The 21,457-nt window shown below is 32.8% G+C and overlaps 2 protein-coding genes and 1 long non-coding RNA gene across 4 annotated transcripts; 1 reads left to right on the top strand and 2 right to left on the bottom strand.

Moving 5' to 3' along the window:
• Window positions 1-2,485: 2,485 nt before the first annotated feature.
• LOC105140200 (probable 18S rRNA (guanine-N(7))-methyltransferase) lies at window positions 2,486-8,187 on the bottom strand. Of its 2 annotated transcripts, XR_845147.1 has the most exons (11): window positions 8,100-8,187; window positions 6,779-6,915; window positions 6,615-6,690; window positions 5,951-6,034; window positions 5,789-5,844; window positions 5,369-5,425; window positions 4,341-4,390; window positions 3,670-3,822; window positions 3,143-3,272; window positions 2,587-3,004; window positions 2,486-2,506 (listed from the first exon to the last, which is right to left on the bottom strand). XR_845147.1 is itself a non-coding variant. In XM_011046937.1 (10 exons), the coding sequence occupies exons 2-10, from the start codon at window positions 6,875-6,877 to the stop codon at window positions 2,840-2,842; spliced, it is 870 nt and encodes a 289-aa protein (XP_011045239.1). In that variant the 5' UTR covers window positions 6,878-6,915; window positions 8,100-8,187; the 3' UTR covers window positions 2,511-2,839. The 2 variants fall into 2 exon arrangements, 1 of the variants encoding a protein (XP_011045239.1); XM_011046937.1 differs by lacking the exon at window positions 2,486-2,506 and having other exon boundaries at window positions 2,511-3,004.
• Window positions 8,188-12,618: 4,431 nt separating this feature from the next.
• On the bottom strand, window positions 12,619-14,058 carry LOC105140199 (uncharacterized). Its single transcript, XR_845146.1, has 3 exons — window positions 13,809-14,058; window positions 13,063-13,263; window positions 12,619-12,955 (listed from the first exon to the last, which is right to left on the bottom strand). It is a non-coding gene; the product is annotated as an uncharacterized LOC105140199 (long non-coding RNA).
• Window positions 14,059-17,004: 2,946 nt separating this feature from the next.
• On the top strand, window positions 17,005-19,826 carry SDH2-2 (succinate dehydrogenase 2-2). Its single transcript, XM_011046935.1, has 2 exons — window positions 17,005-17,756; window positions 19,365-19,826. Exons 1-2 carry the CDS (start codon window positions 17,068-17,070, stop codon window positions 19,531-19,533), a joined length of 858 nt encoding a protein of 285 aa, XP_011045237.1. The 5' UTR covers window positions 17,005-17,067; the 3' UTR covers window positions 19,534-19,826.
• Window positions 19,827-21,457: the final 1,631 nt, after the last annotated feature.

The raw sequence follows: 21,457 nt of genomic DNA, 5'->3' as shown, positions 1-21,457 counted from the left end.
GTGGTCTGGTCAGATATCTCTGTCTGTTTGAACGTGGGATTTTTTTTTTAAATTAGTATGATTTTATATATGTTTTTTATTGATTAATTTTAGATCTTTTCATGATGGGGGATAGCACATTTTTATGAATATTCAATCATCAATTAATCAATCTTCTCTTGAGGCATGAATAATCAAAATCTAGTTATTCCCTTGAAACATACATTTTAGGATCATGAAACCATAGTACTAACTAACTAGACTTTCTGAAAACACCTCGTATGTTGTAACTTAATTCGAATAATTATTAAAAATTATTGTTTTTATATATAATAAACCGGACAAATCGTTGGTAGTGGTAGTAATAAGATGCAAAGCAAGAGTAACATCATTTATCAGCCGTGCTGAGGGTATCTGCATTATCTGCATTCTGCCCAAGTCCACCGGCGCAAGCGTTGCTCTCTTACAATTACAAGAACAACAAAAGCATGGCCATCTATTACAAGACTAGCCTAAATGCCTGGAGTTCATCCCATGCTTCAGTCCTAGAATTGAGCCCGTGTCTCTTTTTTTTTTATAAGGATATCTTCAGATTAACTTGCGTGTTAACCATTACTAGATATATTGTTAGCGATTTTGAGACACATTCTCTGCATTTATATTAAAAACAAACTATAAGATTTTAACTCAAAAAATTAAAAAAAAAAATATAACATTCTTTGAATCATCAACCCAATATATAGGGTTGAACCAATAAATTAAATAGATACAGACAATACAAGAAAGCTAGTTTTAATTAATGTATATTACTGCATTTTGTAAATATAATAGTAAATAGCTATAGTGCCAGTGCTATTGTGAGTACTTTTTAAAATATTTTTTATTTATTTAATTATATCATAATTAAAATAGATATTCAAAAGAAAAGAAGTGAATAATATTATAGAGAAAAAATATATTTTTAAGTCAAAATTTTCTTATCTTATATAATGTTTTTTATTTTTGACAATAACATGTCTTTTATATTAACAACATAATTTATTGAATAAGAAATAATTTTAATTGAAAATAGTATTAAAAAAATTCTAATGATTTTAATTAAAGAGTAAAAATGTATCTTTTTAATTTAAAAAACTACCTTTTTTTAATTCATGTATTTTGTTTCTGAACATATTTTGGGCATCACTATGCTCTTGAGGCATCAATGTTTTTTTTTTAATTTTAATTTTTTTATACTATAGTTTAAAATTTTATTTTATAGTATTGACATTTAATTTAATATTGGAGGATGCAAAACAAAACAAATTCTAGAATATAAAATATTTCCAAAAAAATAAAATTAAAAAGAAGTAATATTGATTGACAATGTATTGTATAAAATTTTCGATGACAAAGGAAAAAAGGACCGCTAACAATCCATGTTTAGTTTCTTTTTTAACTTGATAATTAATAATTGAAGTAATTAATTACCAACAGAGTAAATATATAAAAGAATAAGGGTATTTACGAGCTTCTAATCATAATGAAAAAAACTCAGACTTATAGTTCTGGCCGATCCGACATCTTAAATGACTCAACTCAGTTTAGCCTGGTTACTAATTAGGAGCTGCAAAACATCAAAATTGATTGAGAGAAACAGCTAAAACTTTTTTTGTTTTCTTAAAGTGAAGGAAAAACCCTAAACTCTTAGTGAACTCCCTTATCATTCAATTTAGTTAGAGAGATGGGTAAGGATAGTAGTGGGTATTCATAGGTCGAGTATTGTAACTGTAACAATTCGACCTAACATGTTGTATATTATCCATTTTAACTCAGCTCAACCCAACTTCCACACTTTACAATTTTGTTTCTAGTAACCTACAGATATCAAAACGCGTACAACATGTTAGCAACCAGCACTACTAATAAGACCAACAACCAACTCTTCACCAGCTGATATGGGACATTACAATCCACCCCTCTTAAAGAGTTCAACAACTCCATCAGCACCATCAAACAACTAGTAAAGTTAATTCTGATATCAAATATAATATCCTAGCTCAACATGCTATATATTATTGCTCAACATGCTATATATTATTCACTTTGACTCAGTCTCAGTTTTGTTTGTCTCAGTTTTGTTTGTCTCAGTTTTGTTTGTGACAGCCCACGAGCCCCAAGACCCCAAGACATGTATAACATGCTGACACCTAGCATTACTAATAAGATCAGCAATCAATTCATCACCCGCCGATGTGAGACATTACAGTAATATCCAATCCCAATCCTAGATTTTATACTGACCCCAACCCGAACTTGATCAAGCATAAATCAAACCCAACCCAATCAAGCATAACATTTTTTAAATGTATCACATTTTTTTTTAATTTCTACCTTTTTTCAAGTATTTGTTTTTAATTTTATACTATCAATCAAACCCTAAACCCCAAACTTTAAACTCAAAATCCTAAACTCCAAAACCCTTAACTCTAAAAAACTAAAAACCTAAAATTCCAAGCCCCAAGACTGAAACAAAACAATCTCATTCCAACTAAACAAAACAGGTAATGTTTCATTATCTTTCTTGGCTTGGTCTTGATTGGATAAAGGTTATTGGCTTGTTCCAACTAAACAAAACAAAATCTCATTCTAGAATCAATCGTTTCAATTTGATTTCCCAAAAACACAAGGCCTATAAAATGACCGAGTATCTTATAATAATCATCTTTTTGCCATCTGATTTCACACTTGCATGACCAAGTATCTTCAACATCGATTTCACCAAGTTGGAGCAGCAACAGGAACAGGCAATGCATAAAGGTCTGGGTACAAAACGATTTATATGTCTAATTTTCCAATAGGTTGGCTGCTCATGTAAATATCAAAATCGAGCCTTCCGTTTTCGACCAGTGTATCTTGTGTCAGGAGGCACTGCGTTTCCTTTTCGTCTCAGTTGCTCTTTCTTTTTAAATATCCAATCTCTGCCCTTCCCTTTCCTAGTTATTTTCTGTTTTTTCTTAGGTCTGTTCCTGTCTGAAATGCAAACCTGCATTCTCAAGGTACATGCATATAAAATAATTATTAGTGACTTGCAAAATCCAAATTGAAAAGAAAAGGATACCATGCTTTCAAACAACCCAGTTAAAGCTTGAAAAGAAAAAACATGCAAGACAAAGCAACCCACCATCTGATTTTCTTCACTATTTTCATCTTCAGAGCAGCTTTCTCCATCTTCGCCTTTCCCCCTGGGAACAGCAGTGCTTAAAGATGGTGGTCCACAAGTAAGCACGAGGTATTCTTTTCTACTCTTAGCACTGTGACAGAAAAATAGTTCAATCAGTGAATGATGAAACTCCGAAGAGGATATATCTACAAACAGGACACCTCAATAAGATTCTTTTTTTTTTTTTCTTCGAAGGAAATTACATAACGGAAGGTGAACTTAATTGATAAAGAGAGAACAGGGTGAATATACTTGCATAATGAAACAAAGAATTAGCAGAAAGAGCATCTAGCACATCAAGCTCTCATGGTTCAGATTCTTGAAAAGCTTGCAACCTATTATGTGCAAGCTTTTATTCCCAACCAGAACATTCAGATTAAAGGGATGGAAAGGGCAGGTGTTATTGAAGCCAAGCAAAAAACACATATACAACAAATACAAGTCATGAAAAACTGAGCATAGGATTTCTAAATAGAAGCCTGGAATACCTGTGTGGGTAATCAATGACAACACCACCAGCAAATCCAGCATGCATTGCAGATCTCAAAATTAATTCACGCTGGGCTATGTTTTCAGGATACACTTGGAACACTGCTCTTGCTCCTCTTGCCAAACATCTATATAATGATCCAAAGAAAGCCCTGCCACAAAATTGTCAATCAATTTACAATGAGAAAAATACACATCAGTGATTCAAATTCACAAGAGTAATATCAAATGGCTAACTTTGATCACTATCTAGTGTTGATAGGAATCTAATAGAATGCAACAAAATTTGTTCAAAATAGCAGGTTTAGTCGAATTGAGTATTTGAGTTTCTTGTGAATCAGAACATTACAGATATTAGAGGCATCAGCTAACACTTTCAGGACTCAACTTTCAGCTTCAATCCTTGACAGGTTATGAAACTTAGCTTGTTACCTAGCTCACAATACATCAGTGTGCCAAGAGAAGTCTTTTATCTAGAACATTCCCAACCCTACTTCTGAGTAATCTGTTATGGATGCATTAAGCTTTAATGCTTTGCATTAATGAAAACCAATTTTTTCTTGGAAATAAAAAATTCAGAAGAAACCAAGCCCAGAATTGAATCCCAAAACAGATTAGTGTTGACGGACCACATAAACCGAAAGCAGAAAAGAAAAGGGAAGGAACTTACTTCAATCTTAGTCTTGGTTCATGGGAGGACTTGTCTGCATTGCATAGCCACTGGGATCCAAATCAATATAATAAAGTGAAAAAAGCGCTCATTAAAGTGTTATACAACTTAATATTTAAGAATCAACCCCTACAAAGGATATGAAAGAAAAGATGGGAAATTTATGAGGCTAGGAAGAACAAGCAACATTTAGACCAAGTTACAGGCTCCAGAATGAAAAGAAAAGAGGACAAGGAAAGCAACTGTGTGAAGTTTGACATTGCAATTGGAAAAAAATGTCGAGGTTTATATATTAGAACATTTAAAATTAAAACAGCAAAACAAATTTGGTTAGTAATTTTGAGAGGAAAACCATTGACCCCCAATCTCAATATCATAACATTTCTAAAGCATCCTCTCTGAAATCTCTTTTTTGCTCATCTAACTTCAAAAAGATTAATTGTTAATTGTCCGTCTGGTTAAAAATCTCCTGTCATGTAGAAAGGTCCCGTCTCTACCTTAATTTACTGTTTCTATAAACATCTTGGTACAAGGAAAAGCTAACATGTAAGCAAGCTTTGCCAGGCCTTAGCTGAAGTAATTAATGGGTTGGGTCAAGGAAGAAAGATAAGTTCAGAGCTAAAAAACCAAATGCAAATTTAATTGTCCATTAAACCTTTAGCCTTGAAAACCAGCAATCTTCTGTTTATAAAGGGAAGGTTGTGGAAAGAGAGAGCACAATCAAGATGGGAAGGTTATGGAAAGAGAGAATAATCAAGATGGGGAAAAGGTAATTCATAAATAGACATTTTTGTTTCCTTTAATAAAAGACATGTTCATCAAAGAACACAAGGAAAACGCAGGCAAGCCTTAACTGAAATAATTTAAATCGGTGGAACATCAGAAGGCAGTTACAAGAAGCATAGAAAGAATTAAAAGAGGTTCATTGAAAATAATGCATCACATAAATTAAGGAAAACTGAATTTTTTGGACTTCTTCTAACACAAAAAACTTGCATAGATGTCTATAACATACAAGAGAGTAAAACCTGAACAGCTGAAATACTGATGGCACCATCAATAATTCCAGGTCGAAGTGCTAGGCCCTGCACCATAAGCTAAAGCATTTCAGCGATAACTAATAACTGAAAACCTATTTTTCAAAAAGGACTTGTACCCAAATAGCTTCCAAAAATACAAACATTCACCTATGATAACTGCACAGAGCATTAAGTATTAAACCTTAAGTGTCATATGACACAGCATATTTGGTCAAAAGTGAAATAAACTAGAAGATTGCGTAACCTTGCATCAGTAATTAATGATTAGCTCATCATCCTGCTAAATAAAATTTTTAAAAAAGTCATATTGGCCAAGAAATTGTATTTTCCCCACAACCTTGATTCTCCTTTTTTTTTTTTTATTGTGTTGTGGAGCAAATAAACTAAAACTGAATCTTAGTTGGATACCTGACCCATATCACCAAGTAAAAGATCACCCTCAACCTCCCGCTCCAAAGCAATATCTGGATTCAACAAGAAGGAAGAATGTTAAAGTTCCTATATGCAAAGTAACCTAACATGAACCTTTGATGAAATATTACAAAATTGAACAAACTCAAGCAGACATACTAAGCATTGATTGCGAAACATCTAAGCCGATCCATTGGTGACCATTTTCAGTTAATGTCTCCCCACTAAGTCCTGATCCACAGCCTGAACATGCCAGAACAATTACTGTAAGCATTTAAAAACTTTAGAATTGAATTCTGCACACACAAACAGCACAATTAACAACAAAAAAAAATATAACAAGTATCAGAAATTCAAGGTTTCCAACAACAAAAGTTTGATGTATAAATAGCTAATGTCCCACACATGCATATTAAAAGGACAAACACCACATCTACAAAGTGATTTTCTAATTCCATAGTTAATTTCATTTTAAGTCTTATTAGCTGGTTCAAATATAAAGGGGAGACACAATACTAAAAAAAACTCATGATTAAATTTTTGTCCAATGCATCGATGACTTGTGTGTTTAGCTCTCTATCCTCATTATCTCGTCCACGTTCTTTTTATTCCTAGTTACTTTCACCATAGAATTATCCAAGTCAAGGCACAATGTTCAATTCCAACACGAGCAGAATTCTAAAAAAAAATTAATAAAACCAATGGAGTAGCTATTTTCTAACTGGTAAACAAATCATAAGCCATAAATTAATCACATTTACAAACAGAGAAGAGAGAGGGGCTTCATAATGTAATCGTGATGGAAATGTAAAATGCAACATACCGATATCGAGGAGTAATCTAGGGATTCCATCAACAGGCAAAGCAAGAAGCTCCAATGCTCTTTCTGATAGCCTAGCCTATTAACCAACCACACATCACCATCAGGTAACAAAACCATTAAATAAGCATTAAAGCATTTTTCTTAAATATTAAAAAAAAGAGCACCTGAATATCGATAATACGAGAAGAAGAAGTGTATTTACGAGCCTCTGAATCATCATAAAAAATCTCAGGTGGAGCTAGTAGCTCTGGCCGATTCGACATCTCAAGCGACTCAGCTCAGTTCAGTGAATACTTAGGAGCTGCAAAACATCAAAATTGATATTTAGAGAAACAGAGTGAAGGAAAAACCCTATAAAGTGCTTTTTTCTTTCTTAAAGTGAAGGAAAAACCCTAAACTTCTGAGTGAACTCCCCTTTTGTTCGTTTTAGTTAGAGAAACGGGTAGGGATAGCAATGGTATCCATGGGTCAGGTATTGCAATATCCAAACCCGAACCCTATGTTTGATTACTAGTTAGCATAAATGCTTATCCAAATGTTTGATTACTAAGAAAAATCTCCATTTCTTCATTCTAGCTCTAAATTTTTTACCACGGCATAACTGAAAAAAGAAAAAGAATGTTTAAGACCACATATAAAAAGGGATTGATTGTTATGAAACGTACTTAAGAATCATGCTATACATCTCAATTCACTTAACTTTAAATTGTGACAGGAAGGTAATTACAGATTTCGATTTAAAAAATGGCATTTACTTTTTGCAAAAATTGTTCAAATTGAATTGTCCCATTAAGTTGAGGATAAAACAAACTTTTTCCCCAAAATTTACACCCTGTTGCCTAACCTATTACTCACATAAAAATTATAGACTCCATTGTTCTTCACTCACCATCACCCATGCAATCACGACAGAGTCAAGATTCGGACAGCTACACCCTTCGACCAAATGAGCTTTTTCTAGTTGTTCAGTTTGGTAAATTTATTGTCTTCTGCAAATTTAAGTTTTGCGTGATGATTTGAAATAGAAAAAATTACATTGCTTCTCTGTTTTTACAATCTCTGTTCTCTCACAATTTACATTCCACAGTCTATAAATTGAGTAACACCTTCTCCTAAAAAATCACCAGCATGTTTCCAAATAGCCTAAACCAAGAACATCTTCACAGATTTATAGCAACTCTATCAACTTTTGAAATTTTAATTGATTTAAATCAACCCAGTTTTTTACTGGAACGAAATAGAATTACTGGAACGATTAACAAAGGAAAAGACTAGCAAAGAAGTAGAATTGCTGGAATGAACTCAACAAAGAATCAAACTCAAGCAATTAAAAGTTATTGTCTATAATGATTGGTGACCATCTCTGTGTCACACACTCAAGCAAGGAGACAAAAGAAGGAGAAAGCAAGGAATGGGGCAAAGAACAACCGGGGCTAAAAATCCCTTTCCAGCAAGAAAAATTTAATATAAGCAATGAAGTATTACCTGTTGATGAATACTGATTAAGTGAAGACTGAAAACAATGCCGTTGATGATGGGAAAAAAAGGAAAGGGTTGTTGATGAAGAGAGAAGACTGAAAAACAATGCCGTTGATGATGGGAAAAAAAAAAAAAAAAGGAAACGAAAGGGTTGTTGATGAAGAGAGAAGGCTGTTGAAGTGTTGATGACGGGGAAAAAAGGATAGTGCTGTTGAGGAAGAGGATGCCGTCGATCTCACGGTGGCTGGTTAATTGTTAAATCATTAATGGCTGAGAGCCTGATACCGAGAGAAACAGATTAGGGTAAACGTTGTATGTGGTGTGTAACTGTGTATTGTGCAGCTAATGCTTAATGTCGAGGGCTAGAAGCCTGGAATACTGCAGTCTCATGTTTTTTTTTCCTGTTGAAATCGTAAAAAGGGGTCTAAACTCGTGATTTTTCCCGATTTTAACCTAATTTTACCCATTTTCAAGTTTTTAAACTGACTTTACACTTCAATGGGACCGGTCTCAGCCCTTGTTACCTTAAGGGCCGAGACGCAGACCACTTTCAATGAATCCGGTCTCGGCCCAGTTCTCCTCCACCCAGCACTCCGCCACCCCAAGGTCTCCTTCAGGGTCGAGGTGCGATTCAGGTAATATGGGCCCACCCTTAGCTCCCAGCTCCTTTCTGGGTCAGTCTCGGCCCATAATCCACTAGGCTGAGATCATCTCAGCCCAGGCAGCAGGGCGGGCTCAGCCCACATGTATTAATAATATTTAATTATATATTATAATATTAAATATTAAAAAATACCAAAAATAATTTCAAAAAAAAGTGATTTTCTCATTTATTTTTCCACTAATTTTGCATAATATTGAGTTTGTATACTTAAACTATAATATAGTGATTCGGTATTAAAATATCTTACTTTCTCTAAAATATTTTAAAAAAAAAAACTTTAATTTTTTTTTAAAAAATATTTTTAAAATTAATTTGTCTTTGGAAAAAACAAAAAAAATCTTGTTTTCATGCATCAGTCTAAATTCTAAAGTGTTTTCTAAGCATATTTTCATAGAAATGGTATATTTCTCATGTTTTAAAAATTAAAAAAAAAATTATAATCAGTTTATAATTGTCTATTAGAATTAGACTGAAATATCAAAAAAAAAATTAATTTTTTTTTAAATCTAAATACAAACTAAGTTCTAAGTCGAGTGGTCTAGTCATTAAAATTAAGAAGGTACCGTTTCTCCTTTTGCTTTTGATTTTTTTTTCCTTATGCATTGTTTTTGCCATTTTAATTTCCGAGATGGTTAGATTTTTGTCTATAATGGTGGCGAAAGGAGAATAAAATGATGACCGTAAGGATGGACAGTCTACTCTCTTAAAGCAATCAATCAATATGGGATAGTTTTGATATGCTCTGTTCGTAAAATATACCATGTATTTGTGACTTTGAATGTTTTGATTTGTAATCTCTGTATTTGATTTTTATTATGAGAAATACATGCTTTGGCCAGATGCAACTGCGTAAGCCATTTCTCTTTGGATAATTTCAGACATGGCATTTTTTTTGCCTTAAATTTTAAAATTTTACAGCCTTTGCTTTTTGGGGTTTCACATACTTGTGTGATGATATACTTATTTAATTGTATGCTCTTGAATAATTGGTAATGATTATTAATGAATCATAACTTAGAGTGTGTTGTAGAAAAGAAGACTAAGAAAGAATGACAGAAGAAGATTATAGTTTATTACATATTATTAAGTATTACATTCCAACACATATATATATATATATATATATATATATATATATACACATACATACGAAGCATTCATTACAAGAATAATTTTAGCTATGTCTATGATATTTCTTTTAAAAATATTGCTGGAATCAACTTATAAATAGAAAAAGAATCATGACAGAAAAGGAAAAAAGGATTATATCGGATCATATCGGTATATCTGCCCATATATGTTTGTTTTTATAATTAAAAAATATTTTTTAAAAAATAACGTATTTTGTTTCTGTATCATATTAGTTTTTATGTTTTTGAATTGTTTTGATATTAAAAATAAATTAAAAAAATTAAAAAAAATACTTTTTAAATGTATTTTGGATGTGCAAGTTGAGAAAATCTTGTTGATACCATCATTCCATGGAAAGTCTGAGATATCACTGCTGGAGCTTAATCCTTGCGATGTGCCAGTACAGTTGGTAGCATCGTGGAGACTCTCTCTTGATCACTTAAATTTATAATGCAAAACAGTACTTTAGTTTAACGACTTCTCATCTACTGATATGGTAAGACAATCCATAGTTTGAATGCAAAACAACAGACAATGGGGTTAGATATTAGCTGAGCTTGACAGAAGATAAGGAACTCACTCAAGAAATCATGAAACTAATACTAGCTACCGTTAATGGTGCTCCAACTTCATGGGAATATCGTCCTTGTTCACACAATTAAACAAGTCGGTCTCATCTTGCTGGAAGTGTTATATATTTCCAATGCATAACTCTCTGCAGTATATCTTATATTAAGCTTCCTGTGTTTCTAATTACTGCAGTATTATTACCTCACTACTAAAGGGTGCAAATATGGGAACGCTTGCAGTTGCAGGTATAATAAACACTTCAACGAAAAGGCTGAGACAAATCTACCAGAGCTTAACTTTTTGGGTCTTTCTATAAGAGTGGCAGCCCAAATATTTCGAAACAATATTTACATGTATATAGGATTCTAGATTCGCTTCCCTAAATATCTGAACTGTGAATTGATTATATGTTCATTTCACTATTTCAGGGAGAGAAAGAGTGTGAATTTTACATGCGCACAGGCTCCTGTGGATATGGAGGGAGTTACTTGTGGATTCCATCATCCCGTTCCTGTAGCTGCTGAAGTATCCAAACCTTTCAATTCAACTTGTAGTGGTGCGTATATGAGAGGCCATTCTCTGGGAAATCATAATTTGGAATTCTTTACTTCACAGTCAAAGCGGCCATGAGTGTCTTCAGATAAGATATCTCTCAAAACTGTTTCCTGCTTGAGTAATCACTCATCTCAGGCTCCTAGGATGCATCCGCTTCCAGAACAAACACCTCTAAAAATGGTGTTTGATTAGATTTATAGGAGCTTGCCAGATAACATTCTTGCTGATGTGATTGTCTCTTTATTTCTCTCCGGAGAAAGAAGTATTTGTTTCACTTTGGGTGTCCTTATAATTTACCTGACCTGCCATTGTTCGACTTCTTTCCTTATTTCTAGTTGTCCCTCATTGTAGCTTCTTTTGATCTGTTTGATCTTCTGCATATGAACACTTATCCACAGGAAAAGACTACTCATCCTAACTTGTCTTCCTTTGGGGAAAAATTAGATGAAGACAGCAGATGTCTCTACAAACAATCTAGAACAGATTCAATGTGAAGAATTCCCTCATCGACTGGGCCAACCAAAGTACAGTTATTTCACGGTTACTGGGAATTGCAGATACAAATATTCTTGTAGGTATCACCATCCAACGGACATTTCTTCAAAATCTCCTGTCTGCACTCTCAATAGCAAGGGCCTGCCTCTTAGACCTGTAAGTTCTTAACTTATTTTGCCTAGTGAAGGCATGGTCCTCTACGGTATATGCGTGCACTTACAAATGTCAACATTGTTCATATCAACTCGGTTACATTATCGACAGGAAAATTAGCTAGTTCATGCGTTCACTATTGATTATTGTGACCCTGTATGATGGCCATTAACATGCCTTGAATTTTTTTGTTGTTCAGGATAAAAGAATCTGCCGGCATTATGAGCAGTTTGGCATATCTAAGTTGGGCCCGAGGTGTCTGTATGACCATCCAGAAAACTACACTTCATCAGCTTTCCAGTTGGACACTTTTCCAGAGCCTTCATCAGCCAGCAAATTAGTATGGTGGGAATAGGTTGGCTGACCGTTGAAATGGTATTGTCTACTCCAGCAATTTGCCTGGAATTCCGGGTCCTGGTCAAGATATCAGCTTCATTCTTTGCTAAGAAACATGTTTTTAACCTTTTCTATTAAGGTCAGCAGAGGCTTTTTGTGCATCGGATGCACCCTTCCTAGCAAATGTGGATGGTTTAGTTCTTTTAGTTCATAGTATATCTAGTCCTATGATTATTAGTCTTTATTTCTTTCCTTCTTTTTTTCTTTTTGTTTGAATGGTTAAGATTTAAGAAGTTGATAATCTGACTGATAATTACCTGGTTAGCAGCTAAACCAGGTAGGTTTCCCATGATTCTGTGCGGTCCACATTTCTATTTTAAAAAATTTACCAGGAGCATAGCACATCACTTGAATGCTGTTATAAGATTTGCTTGACAGGAAAAGTGAGTTTCTTTGTTAGACACGTGTTAATACTCTATCCATTCTTGTTCAACAGGCAGCAGCATTATATTTTTTTTGCTTGGAGTATCAAGGCATGAAAATCCTGATGGACCGGAGATCAACATGCCTGCTCCAAAGAGTTTCGAAATTAAGCGCTCATACAGAATTATATATATATATATATATAGAATACTTTTCTATGAATCTCCAACATTAGTGAAACTCAGTCTTTAAGGTTGACAGATAGCTGATTCATCAGCAAAAGTTGTATGGAAATACGTGAAAATAAGAAACTACAGCTGAAGTCGTTGTGTTTATCATCAATGTTTTCTCCTAAAATACGTACATGGGTGAGCAAGGGGCAGCAGTGGAATGAAAGGGAACAGCAGGCACTCATTCCCCACAATCAACCTGAAATGCAAACTAAGAAGAACTCCCATAGCACGATGATCAAATTGCACGACCTGATTACCCCCCAAAGCCACCATTGGTCTCAGAAACAGCAAAACCTTTTCTTCTGCTACCAGAAATCGTAGAGCATGAAAAAGTTAAGAAATATGCGTGCATGTGTGTGTCTATAATATTGATTGAAATTCTGTGATGGCAGATTACGGGGCTACATACCGGTGGGGGATACTGACTATTTGCTTGAGATGAATTAGTTTTCCTTTGCGAAGCAGCACCAGCACCAGCACTAGCCCCAGCCCCAGCACCCGATTTCTTTTCATCTCTGGCTTTGCTAAAGATGACAGTAAATCCTTCTGCAGACGCAGGATTGTTCACATCCCACTCACCAAACTTTGGCAGTGGCCTTCCCTGGTCTTGCTGCTTACAAAAAATAACGCAAGACATGAGCATGCATGGTTTAACGTCAAATTTGCTATTCGAGCTTGCCAAGGCTTGCTGTTTTTGCCACAGCCTATTGCATGCAGTGATAACCACAGATTTTCTTCACCATAACCACAAATTTTCTTCACCACCATTTTCTTAACAGCAAGATTTTTATCACCATGCATAGGAACTAGATTAACTGGTTCATGTTTAAATGCCTAGAAAAATTAAATTTGGATGGATATTCATGATTTGAATTGTGTGTGTAAATATATGGTTGATCAAACAATTGATTAATACTCAGCTACCAGAAAATAAAACTAACCTGAGCTTTGACAGATAAATTTGTAACAAGAAGAAAGAAATATATAGGAAATTCAAAAAGAGATTTAGATAGCACATAATTCGTACAAAAGAATAACATGAATTACAAAACAAAGCATTGACAAATCCAAACAAATTTGTAAGAAAAAAAACAAGAACAAGAAAACATTAATTGGAACGGAGTAAAAGTAAAGCAGAGATGGGATTAATCTTACCGACGACATCAAACTCTAATGGCAATTGGTCCAAGAAAAGAGCATAAATATTTCAGGAATCAAAGAGAAAGAGAAAAGGAAAAAGGATAAGGAAAAGCCAAAAATGAGAAAGAGAGAAAGATGCAGGGTGAGGAAGAGGAGGAGATACAGCGAGTATTCAGGCAGATTTTGATAGACATGAACGGATATTAGTAATAGCCCATTGTTGCCTGCTGAGCTACCTAATTAATCATTTATAATTACACCTCACAAACCGCGTAGGTTCAGTTTTTCACCATTCAATATATATATATATATCATCATATTTTAGAGCTGTATACTTGCACCATCCTTTATATTATTGATGTTAAATTCTCAAAAAAAAAAAAAAAACCCTAAGTCAAAAGGAGAAATTGACATGGGGGTTAAGAAAAAACTTTAAGTCAAAAGGAGAAATTGACATGGTGGTTAAGAATTTTGTAGACATATATGTATATATGTATATGTTTTAGAGGAATTAATGTATTGAGAATTGTGCCTTTTCTTTTTATATAAAGATAGGATTTGTGAATATTTTTTTATAATGGAGTCCAAAATTATTATCATATATGTCTGCAAAATTTAAATGAGTATACCTATTTAAATCTATCTAGTTATTGTCATAAATATTTTTATTATATCCTATATTTTTATTTTTCAATGAAGTTAGTGATATCAACTGAAAAAATAAAAAAATAACATAGATTAAAATTATATTTATTAAACCCAGTCTAAAATTAACCTAACCAAGGAGTCGAGTCCCGGTTCAAATAGGTCGACTTAGGTCAACCTAAAAAAATTAAAAAATAAGATATTTAAGATTTTAATATCTCATATAAAAAAGTTAAAAAATAATTCATTTATGTTATGAGTAATGAAATTTAAAAAATTATTTTTAAAGGTTTTCTATCTCATATTAAAAAGATATTATCTTTTCCTTTTAAATTGTATTTAAACCAAAAAGATTTATCATCCCAGATTACAAAAACAACCATACAACATTCTTCTTGTTAACATAAAATATATATATTAACGCACTTCCATTCTCATATTAGAAAAATAAAATCTCTTCAATTATTTATATAATGAATTTTAATATGATAATAATTAACATGGAAATGATAGCAAGCTTGGGGTATTATATCAAACTAGCATGGTTTGATAAAAGTTTTTGGAAAATAGCATAGGAAAGAAAAGTATCTAGAAAAAAAAATTGTATGGTTCTAACGCAACTGTTATTGAAAAATAATGTTTTATCAACAACTACTAATAACAATAACAGTTATAAACAATCGTTATTATTAGTGGTCATTTAGAATTGCTTAGTAACCGCTACTGAGAATAGCGGTTGTGCCCCATACTTATTTTCAAAAAATGTCAAATAATACATATAAATTATCATACCTCAAATCCATAATTCAAAGTATGATATTTTAACATCATATTTATTTATTTTTAATTATAATCATAAATTAATACATATGTTTTTTAAATATTTTTTTATTTTTACATCTTTTAAGTTGTCAATGATTAATTTGAAATTTTAAACAATTTGTTCATATATTTATCCATTTTTTTTTACGATGTTAAATCATACTTATATAAACCAAGTATGAAAATGTATAATATGTAAAACAACTTTAAAATCAACATGACAATTAACAAAAATAATATTACAAGACTAATAATAATAAAAATAACTCTTAACTAGAAAAATAATATAACATAATAATACATTTAAGCCTGTTTATATCTTATGCGATAATGGATGGATAGATTGGTTTCATCAATAGCACAACTTCTACCTATATGTGTAGTCTCATCCTTTAAGATAATATCATTTAGGGTCAATATCTCTCCTAACATGTCAAGTGGAGTACGACATATCTCGAGCTAGGAAGATATATAATAATAAGCAAGTCTATTATTATAAAAAAAGATCACAAAGATCAATCACAACACGTCATTTATCATGTAGCAATTATCTAACTTAATATAAAGTAAATATAAATTATTGATTCATAAATAAAATATAATGATTTTATCAAAGCTTATAAAAATTAATAAATACTTACATTATTTTTAATTCGTTGTGCATATGGTTTATATTTTATCTCCTCACACGAAGAAACTTACAAAAAAAATTTTTCCTGAAGAGCACTCGTGACGGAGAAAAAGAGTCATGCTAAATCATGATTTTATTATGATACTATTATTTTGAATAATAGTTTTTTAACGATAATGATTTATAATAGTGGTTAGGTAGAAATTATGTTATTTTTTAAAAAAATAATTAAAAATATGTTATTTATTTTTAATTATTTTAATTTTTTAAAAATTATAGGATTGCATATATAAAATTGAGCCGGGAAAAAAAATCTGTTTTCAGTAATAATTTGGTTTTGCCTCTTGGACTGAAGCTACTACTATAGCGCTCATGCACGTTTTCTTTAGCGTTGAAATTCCAAAATGATTTGAGCCCCTCTCCTGCGGTTGCAAATTGCTATTACAGGTGGGAGCATTATGGTGAGCACACGCCTCAGCAAATCATATAAGCAAAGCAAATTTGGCTTCTCCATTCCCTTTTTCAGGCACAAAACCAAATGACTGCTCCGCAACAAAACCACGTCACGCCATTAATCACTGGCCCATAACTCGCCACTAATCACCGGTTCATAACTCGCCACATCATCACCTTAGTTGAAAAGTCCGGCTAAACCACGACACCAGATTAAGAAAAAAGGTTAGCCTCAGATTAGTCCCCACCATATTTAGTTTCTCAATTAAGTCCCCAAAATGATGACTTATATCAATTGTGTCCCTCTTCGTCATGCACCATCGCCTTAATCTCCCTTCTCTTCAAGTAAGTAATTAAGACAAGACAACTTTAAAAACAATGCATTTGTCACTCTATGTAATTTCCTAATTAATCCTAATTTTTTTGAGGTTTCAAACAACAACTTAATATATTCTTAATTTCGTCTTCAATTACTTTGCAGAAGGATCCGACTGATAAGGGTACAAGAATGGCAAGACGGTTTATGAGGGACTTAATAAGTAAATATATATAATTGGATGACTGATATGAAGTTTTCACCAAGTAAAATTATTAACCTCTAATCTCCCACTTTCTCAATCCCTAAACTGCCCTTCTCCAATATATTCCCATCCGATAGACGAGTAATTGTTTGATTTGCCCGGTAACAATCTCGCAGCAGGAAAAAAAAAAAAAGGAGCAAAAATGGCGACTGGGTTGCTCAAGAGAGGAGCCATTTCAACGGCTAAGTTCTCATCATTAACCTCAAGATTTATACCTTCTCGCCTCCAAGCCACGGCGGCGGCGGCGGTGGCAGAAGCCAAACCAGTTGAGCAACCAACAAACCCTACTCAACCACAACATCTGAAAACATTCCAAATCTACCGATGGAACCCAGACAACCCAACCAAACCAGAGCTGCAAAACTACGAAATAGACCTGAACAAGTGCGGTCCGATGGTGCTAGATGCTTTGATCAAGATAAAAAACGAGATCGACCCAACGCTGACATTTCGTCGATCATGTCGTGAAGGAATTTGTGGGTCCTGTGCAATGAATATGGATGGGTGTAATGGGCTTGCTTGCTTGACAAAGATTGATAAATCCGGACCGGCTACTATGATCAATCCGTTGCCACACATGTTTGTGATCAAAGATCTGGTTGTGGATATGACTAATTTTTATAATCAGTATAAGAGTATTGAGCCTTGGTTGAAGAGGAAGAATCCACCACCTGTTAAAGGGAAGGAGATTCTGCAGACTAAGAAAGATAGGGCTAAGCTTGATGGGATGTACGAGTGTATTTTGTGTGCTTGTTGTAGTACTTCTTGCCCTAGCTATTGGTGGAATCCTGAGTCTTATTTGGGCCCTGCTGCTTTGCTTCATGCTAATAGGTAATTTCTCTTTTTTTCCTTTGATTTTATCGGTTCCTTTTTCTTTGTTTGTGCTTTTATATGTGTTTTCTTTATTATTTTGTTGGGTTTATGTGTTTTTTTTCTTGTGACTTTGATTTGTTTGCATTATGGACACTCTTTAATCTGAATTTTCTTTTTCCAATTGAATTGTGATTGGTAATCACTATTTTGTGTTGTGTTTCGGATTCAGTCTTTTTTGGGTGTTATTTGCTCTTAGCTATCTTAGCTATCTTTTTATTTTTTTGAGTGGTTGATTTTTGTGGATTAGCATTTGTGTTCACTTTAGAATTTACTTATTTATTTATTTTAAGTTATTGGTTTCTTATATTAAGGAATAGGATTTAGATTTTGGGGATGAGTGTTTTCTTAAATTGAGGGATGCTAAATTAAATGGTAAATGGAACTGTTTTGGAGTAATGAGGGAACGGTGAGAAGTTCGTGGTGAATTAGCAAGTATATTGCTTCTTCTTCTTTTTAGCAAGAAATGGGAATTAATAAAACTTTATCTTTGATGATTTAAAGAGCGGAAATTTGGTTGAGTTCCTTCAGAATTTAAGGATGGATTTTTAGTAATTGAGATATCAAGGTGTTTGAAGATGGAGATTCTGCAGCTATCAATATGGATTTTATATGGATGCATGCATTTAGTTTTATTCAAGATTTGGTTTGTTTTTTCTAGAGAATGAGAAATTCTTCTTTATGAATTATTTTGTCGAGCATGCATAATTTACCATGCTACAACCTGGAATGGAGGGTTGTGTTATAGAATTTCTTACATGCCTGCTGTTTGTTTGCCTCCCTATTTCCTTTAGAAACAATTTCTCTAATAGATTTTTTGCTTAACTTGACACAACACTCATTATGATCGATTTTATGTCATTGTGTATCCAGTCTCCACACGACAATAGTTGCATTCATAGATTCTGTTCTATGCTCCAGTCATGAGTCATTTCTTTATTGTTTGCTGAACGTCTTTATTTGTTAGCCTTGATGTTTCTTTATTCTCATTCTTCAAAGGAATAGGTGGTTGTGGAAATGCTATCTTCAAGTGTTGATGTGCAACAAATAAGTTTAGCATTAGAAAGGAAACTTGAAATGGCTCCTCTATAATAAAGACCATCTAAACCCATGTATGAACTTGAGTCGGTCAAAAATGGAATATATTTGTAAGAACATAATATGAAAACTTAATTCTTGGAGAACACTAGTAGCAACTGGTGTCATGCTGACTGACTGGCTGGTAATCATGAGCTGATGCCCTATTGCTGGCTTCAAATATATTGGTTGCTAACGTGCTAGTAACTAGCAGGCCCGATTAAAATTCTTACTTCTGTTCTTAACTGTAAGTGTGATTCGTGACTGTTCTAACTGTGAGTTGAAGTGATGATGTCTGTTGACTTCATTCCAACTACTTCTTGATCACCAAAATCTGAAATAAATGAACTCACCTCTATCTGGTCCACTGATTGTGAACTGTGTTATTTAAGTGTGGATGCAACTTAGCGGGCATGCTTACAACGAAAACTATCTTATACCGAGACAGTAGTAAAGTGCTGACTTCTGCTGTAATTCTGCTGGTAAATGCAGGTGGATCATGGATAGCCGCGATGAATATACCAAGGAGCGCCTGGATGCAGTCAATGATGAGTTTAAGCTCTATCGTTGCCATACCATATTGAATTGTGCCCGTGCCTGCCCCAAGGGATTGAACCCTGGGAAGCAGATCCAAAATATCAAGAAGCTTGAACGGAGCTAGGAGGTGGTGCATAAATGTCCCGATAGAAGAAGCTTGAGGATGTGCGCATCTGACCAAGTTATTCTGAAATATTCTTCTAGGGACCGATAAACATTGTGTTTTGATTAATAAAGATATGCACTAATTGTATTGTTCATTTTTGCGTTTATACTTGGAATGAAGCGTGTTGTCTGTTTCATAAAATAAATTTCTTTAGAACGTCTTGGTTTTATGTATGGGGCTGTGGATTTCAATTTTGTTAAGCTCTGTGCAACAGATGGCTTTTATTTGGCAAATGAAGTGTTCATTGCTTGGCTTATGATTTTTGACGTCATACGGTTGGTTGACAGGCCAAAAGCTCCAGAACTGTTAGGAGAATAATGCTATTACATTTTGTTTTTATATTTTAAAAGTATTTTTAAAAAATATTTTTTTATTTTAAATTAATTTTTTTTAATGTTTTAAAATTATTTTAAAAAGAAATTATAATCACCTCCTAGCTGTTTATGATGGATGATTCATCTGTCGCTTTTTTGAGTTTTCTACTTGTTCCATAACTATTGTGTCATAGACGGTTTTATTTGATTAAGAAAAAGAGAGACAATAATAACAAATGAAAATTTTTTTCAAATAAAAAAACGATGACAATAACCATGGAAAAAACCCTTGATCCGAGAGCCGCCAATAATGATATTTAATTTTCAATTGATATTTAATTTTTAATTAATTAAATAAAAAACAAAAATTAGTGTGACTTGTCACATTATATTTTTAATTTGAGGATTAAATTGAAAAAAATAATTACCTTAATAAAAAGGTTAAAAAAATCTAAAGTATCAAAATCAAATAGCAAAAAATAATATACTATAAATTTGGTTTATAATTTTGGATTGAGTGATGAAATCAAAAACTAATAAAATTTATATAAAAAGACAAAAAAAAAATCACAAATCAAGAGAATAAAAATTAAAATTAAAATTACTACATGATAAAAGAAATGGGAAAAAAAAAGTCAACTTGTTTAACTTTCTAGACTTGCAATCAAGATAATAAGAATGGAATAACCTGATAGATCATTATTCTAAAACCTAACTTGAGGTTGAACCTGTAATCTAGGTGATTAAGGGCTTAGGTCTAAGAATTGACCTAGTATAATCCGGTCAATAAGCCGTGTTGATCCACAATCCAATTAGCGTTTGTGAAACCTAGTAAAAATCCATCGATCTTTTTGCTTTTAACTTTTGTTTTTCAAAATGATGTCATTTCTACATGTTTATAAAATAAAACAAAAAATTGGGTGACTTGGGTTTAACCGGGTCGACCCCTTTGATATGTGGCCCAAGACTTACATCGAATTAAACCATGAGTTGAGTTTGAAAACCATATGTTAGATAACTTTAAAAACACATGACACATTTCATTAGATCAAATGCATCATATATGGAAAAACCAAGAACTTTAGTTCTTTAAAAATTAAATGTTAAAAGATGAAATTAAAAAAAAATGTATGAAATGATCTAAAAAAATAGCAAATAAAAAAAAGATGAAAATCAAAATAAAAAATAAATTAGACGGCAAGAGCAATCCTTTAATTAGATGGTTAAATTGAAAACAAAAAAAATAACAAAAAATAAAAATAAAAAGTATGAGGACCAAATTAAAAAAAAACACAACATAACAACCTTGGATTGAAGGGTGAAATTAAAAACAACCAAAACCTTGACAAAACAAACAAAAAGAAAATAATAAATTAAAAGAAAAGAGATCAAATTGAAAAATATTATATTTAAAAACTTAGAACTGAGGATTAAATTGAAAATAAATAAAAAATTTATAAAAAAACAAGAAAAAAATAAGAAATCAAAACAATAAGAACCTAATTGAAATAAATAAAATATGACAAATTGAAATTGAATGGCTAAATTTAAAAACACAAAAACAAAAC

The sequence above is a fragment of the Populus euphratica genome, unplaced genomic scaffold (genome assembly GCF_000495115.2).
Source record: "Populus euphratica unplaced genomic scaffold, PopEup_1.0 scaffold256.1, whole genome shotgun sequence".
In the NCBI taxonomy this organism is placed as follows: Eukaryota; Viridiplantae; Streptophyta; class Magnoliopsida; order Malpighiales; family Salicaceae; genus Populus; species Populus euphratica.
Note: the sequence above shows the minus strand (reverse complement) of the source record. Positions and strands in the feature narration are given on the sequence as shown.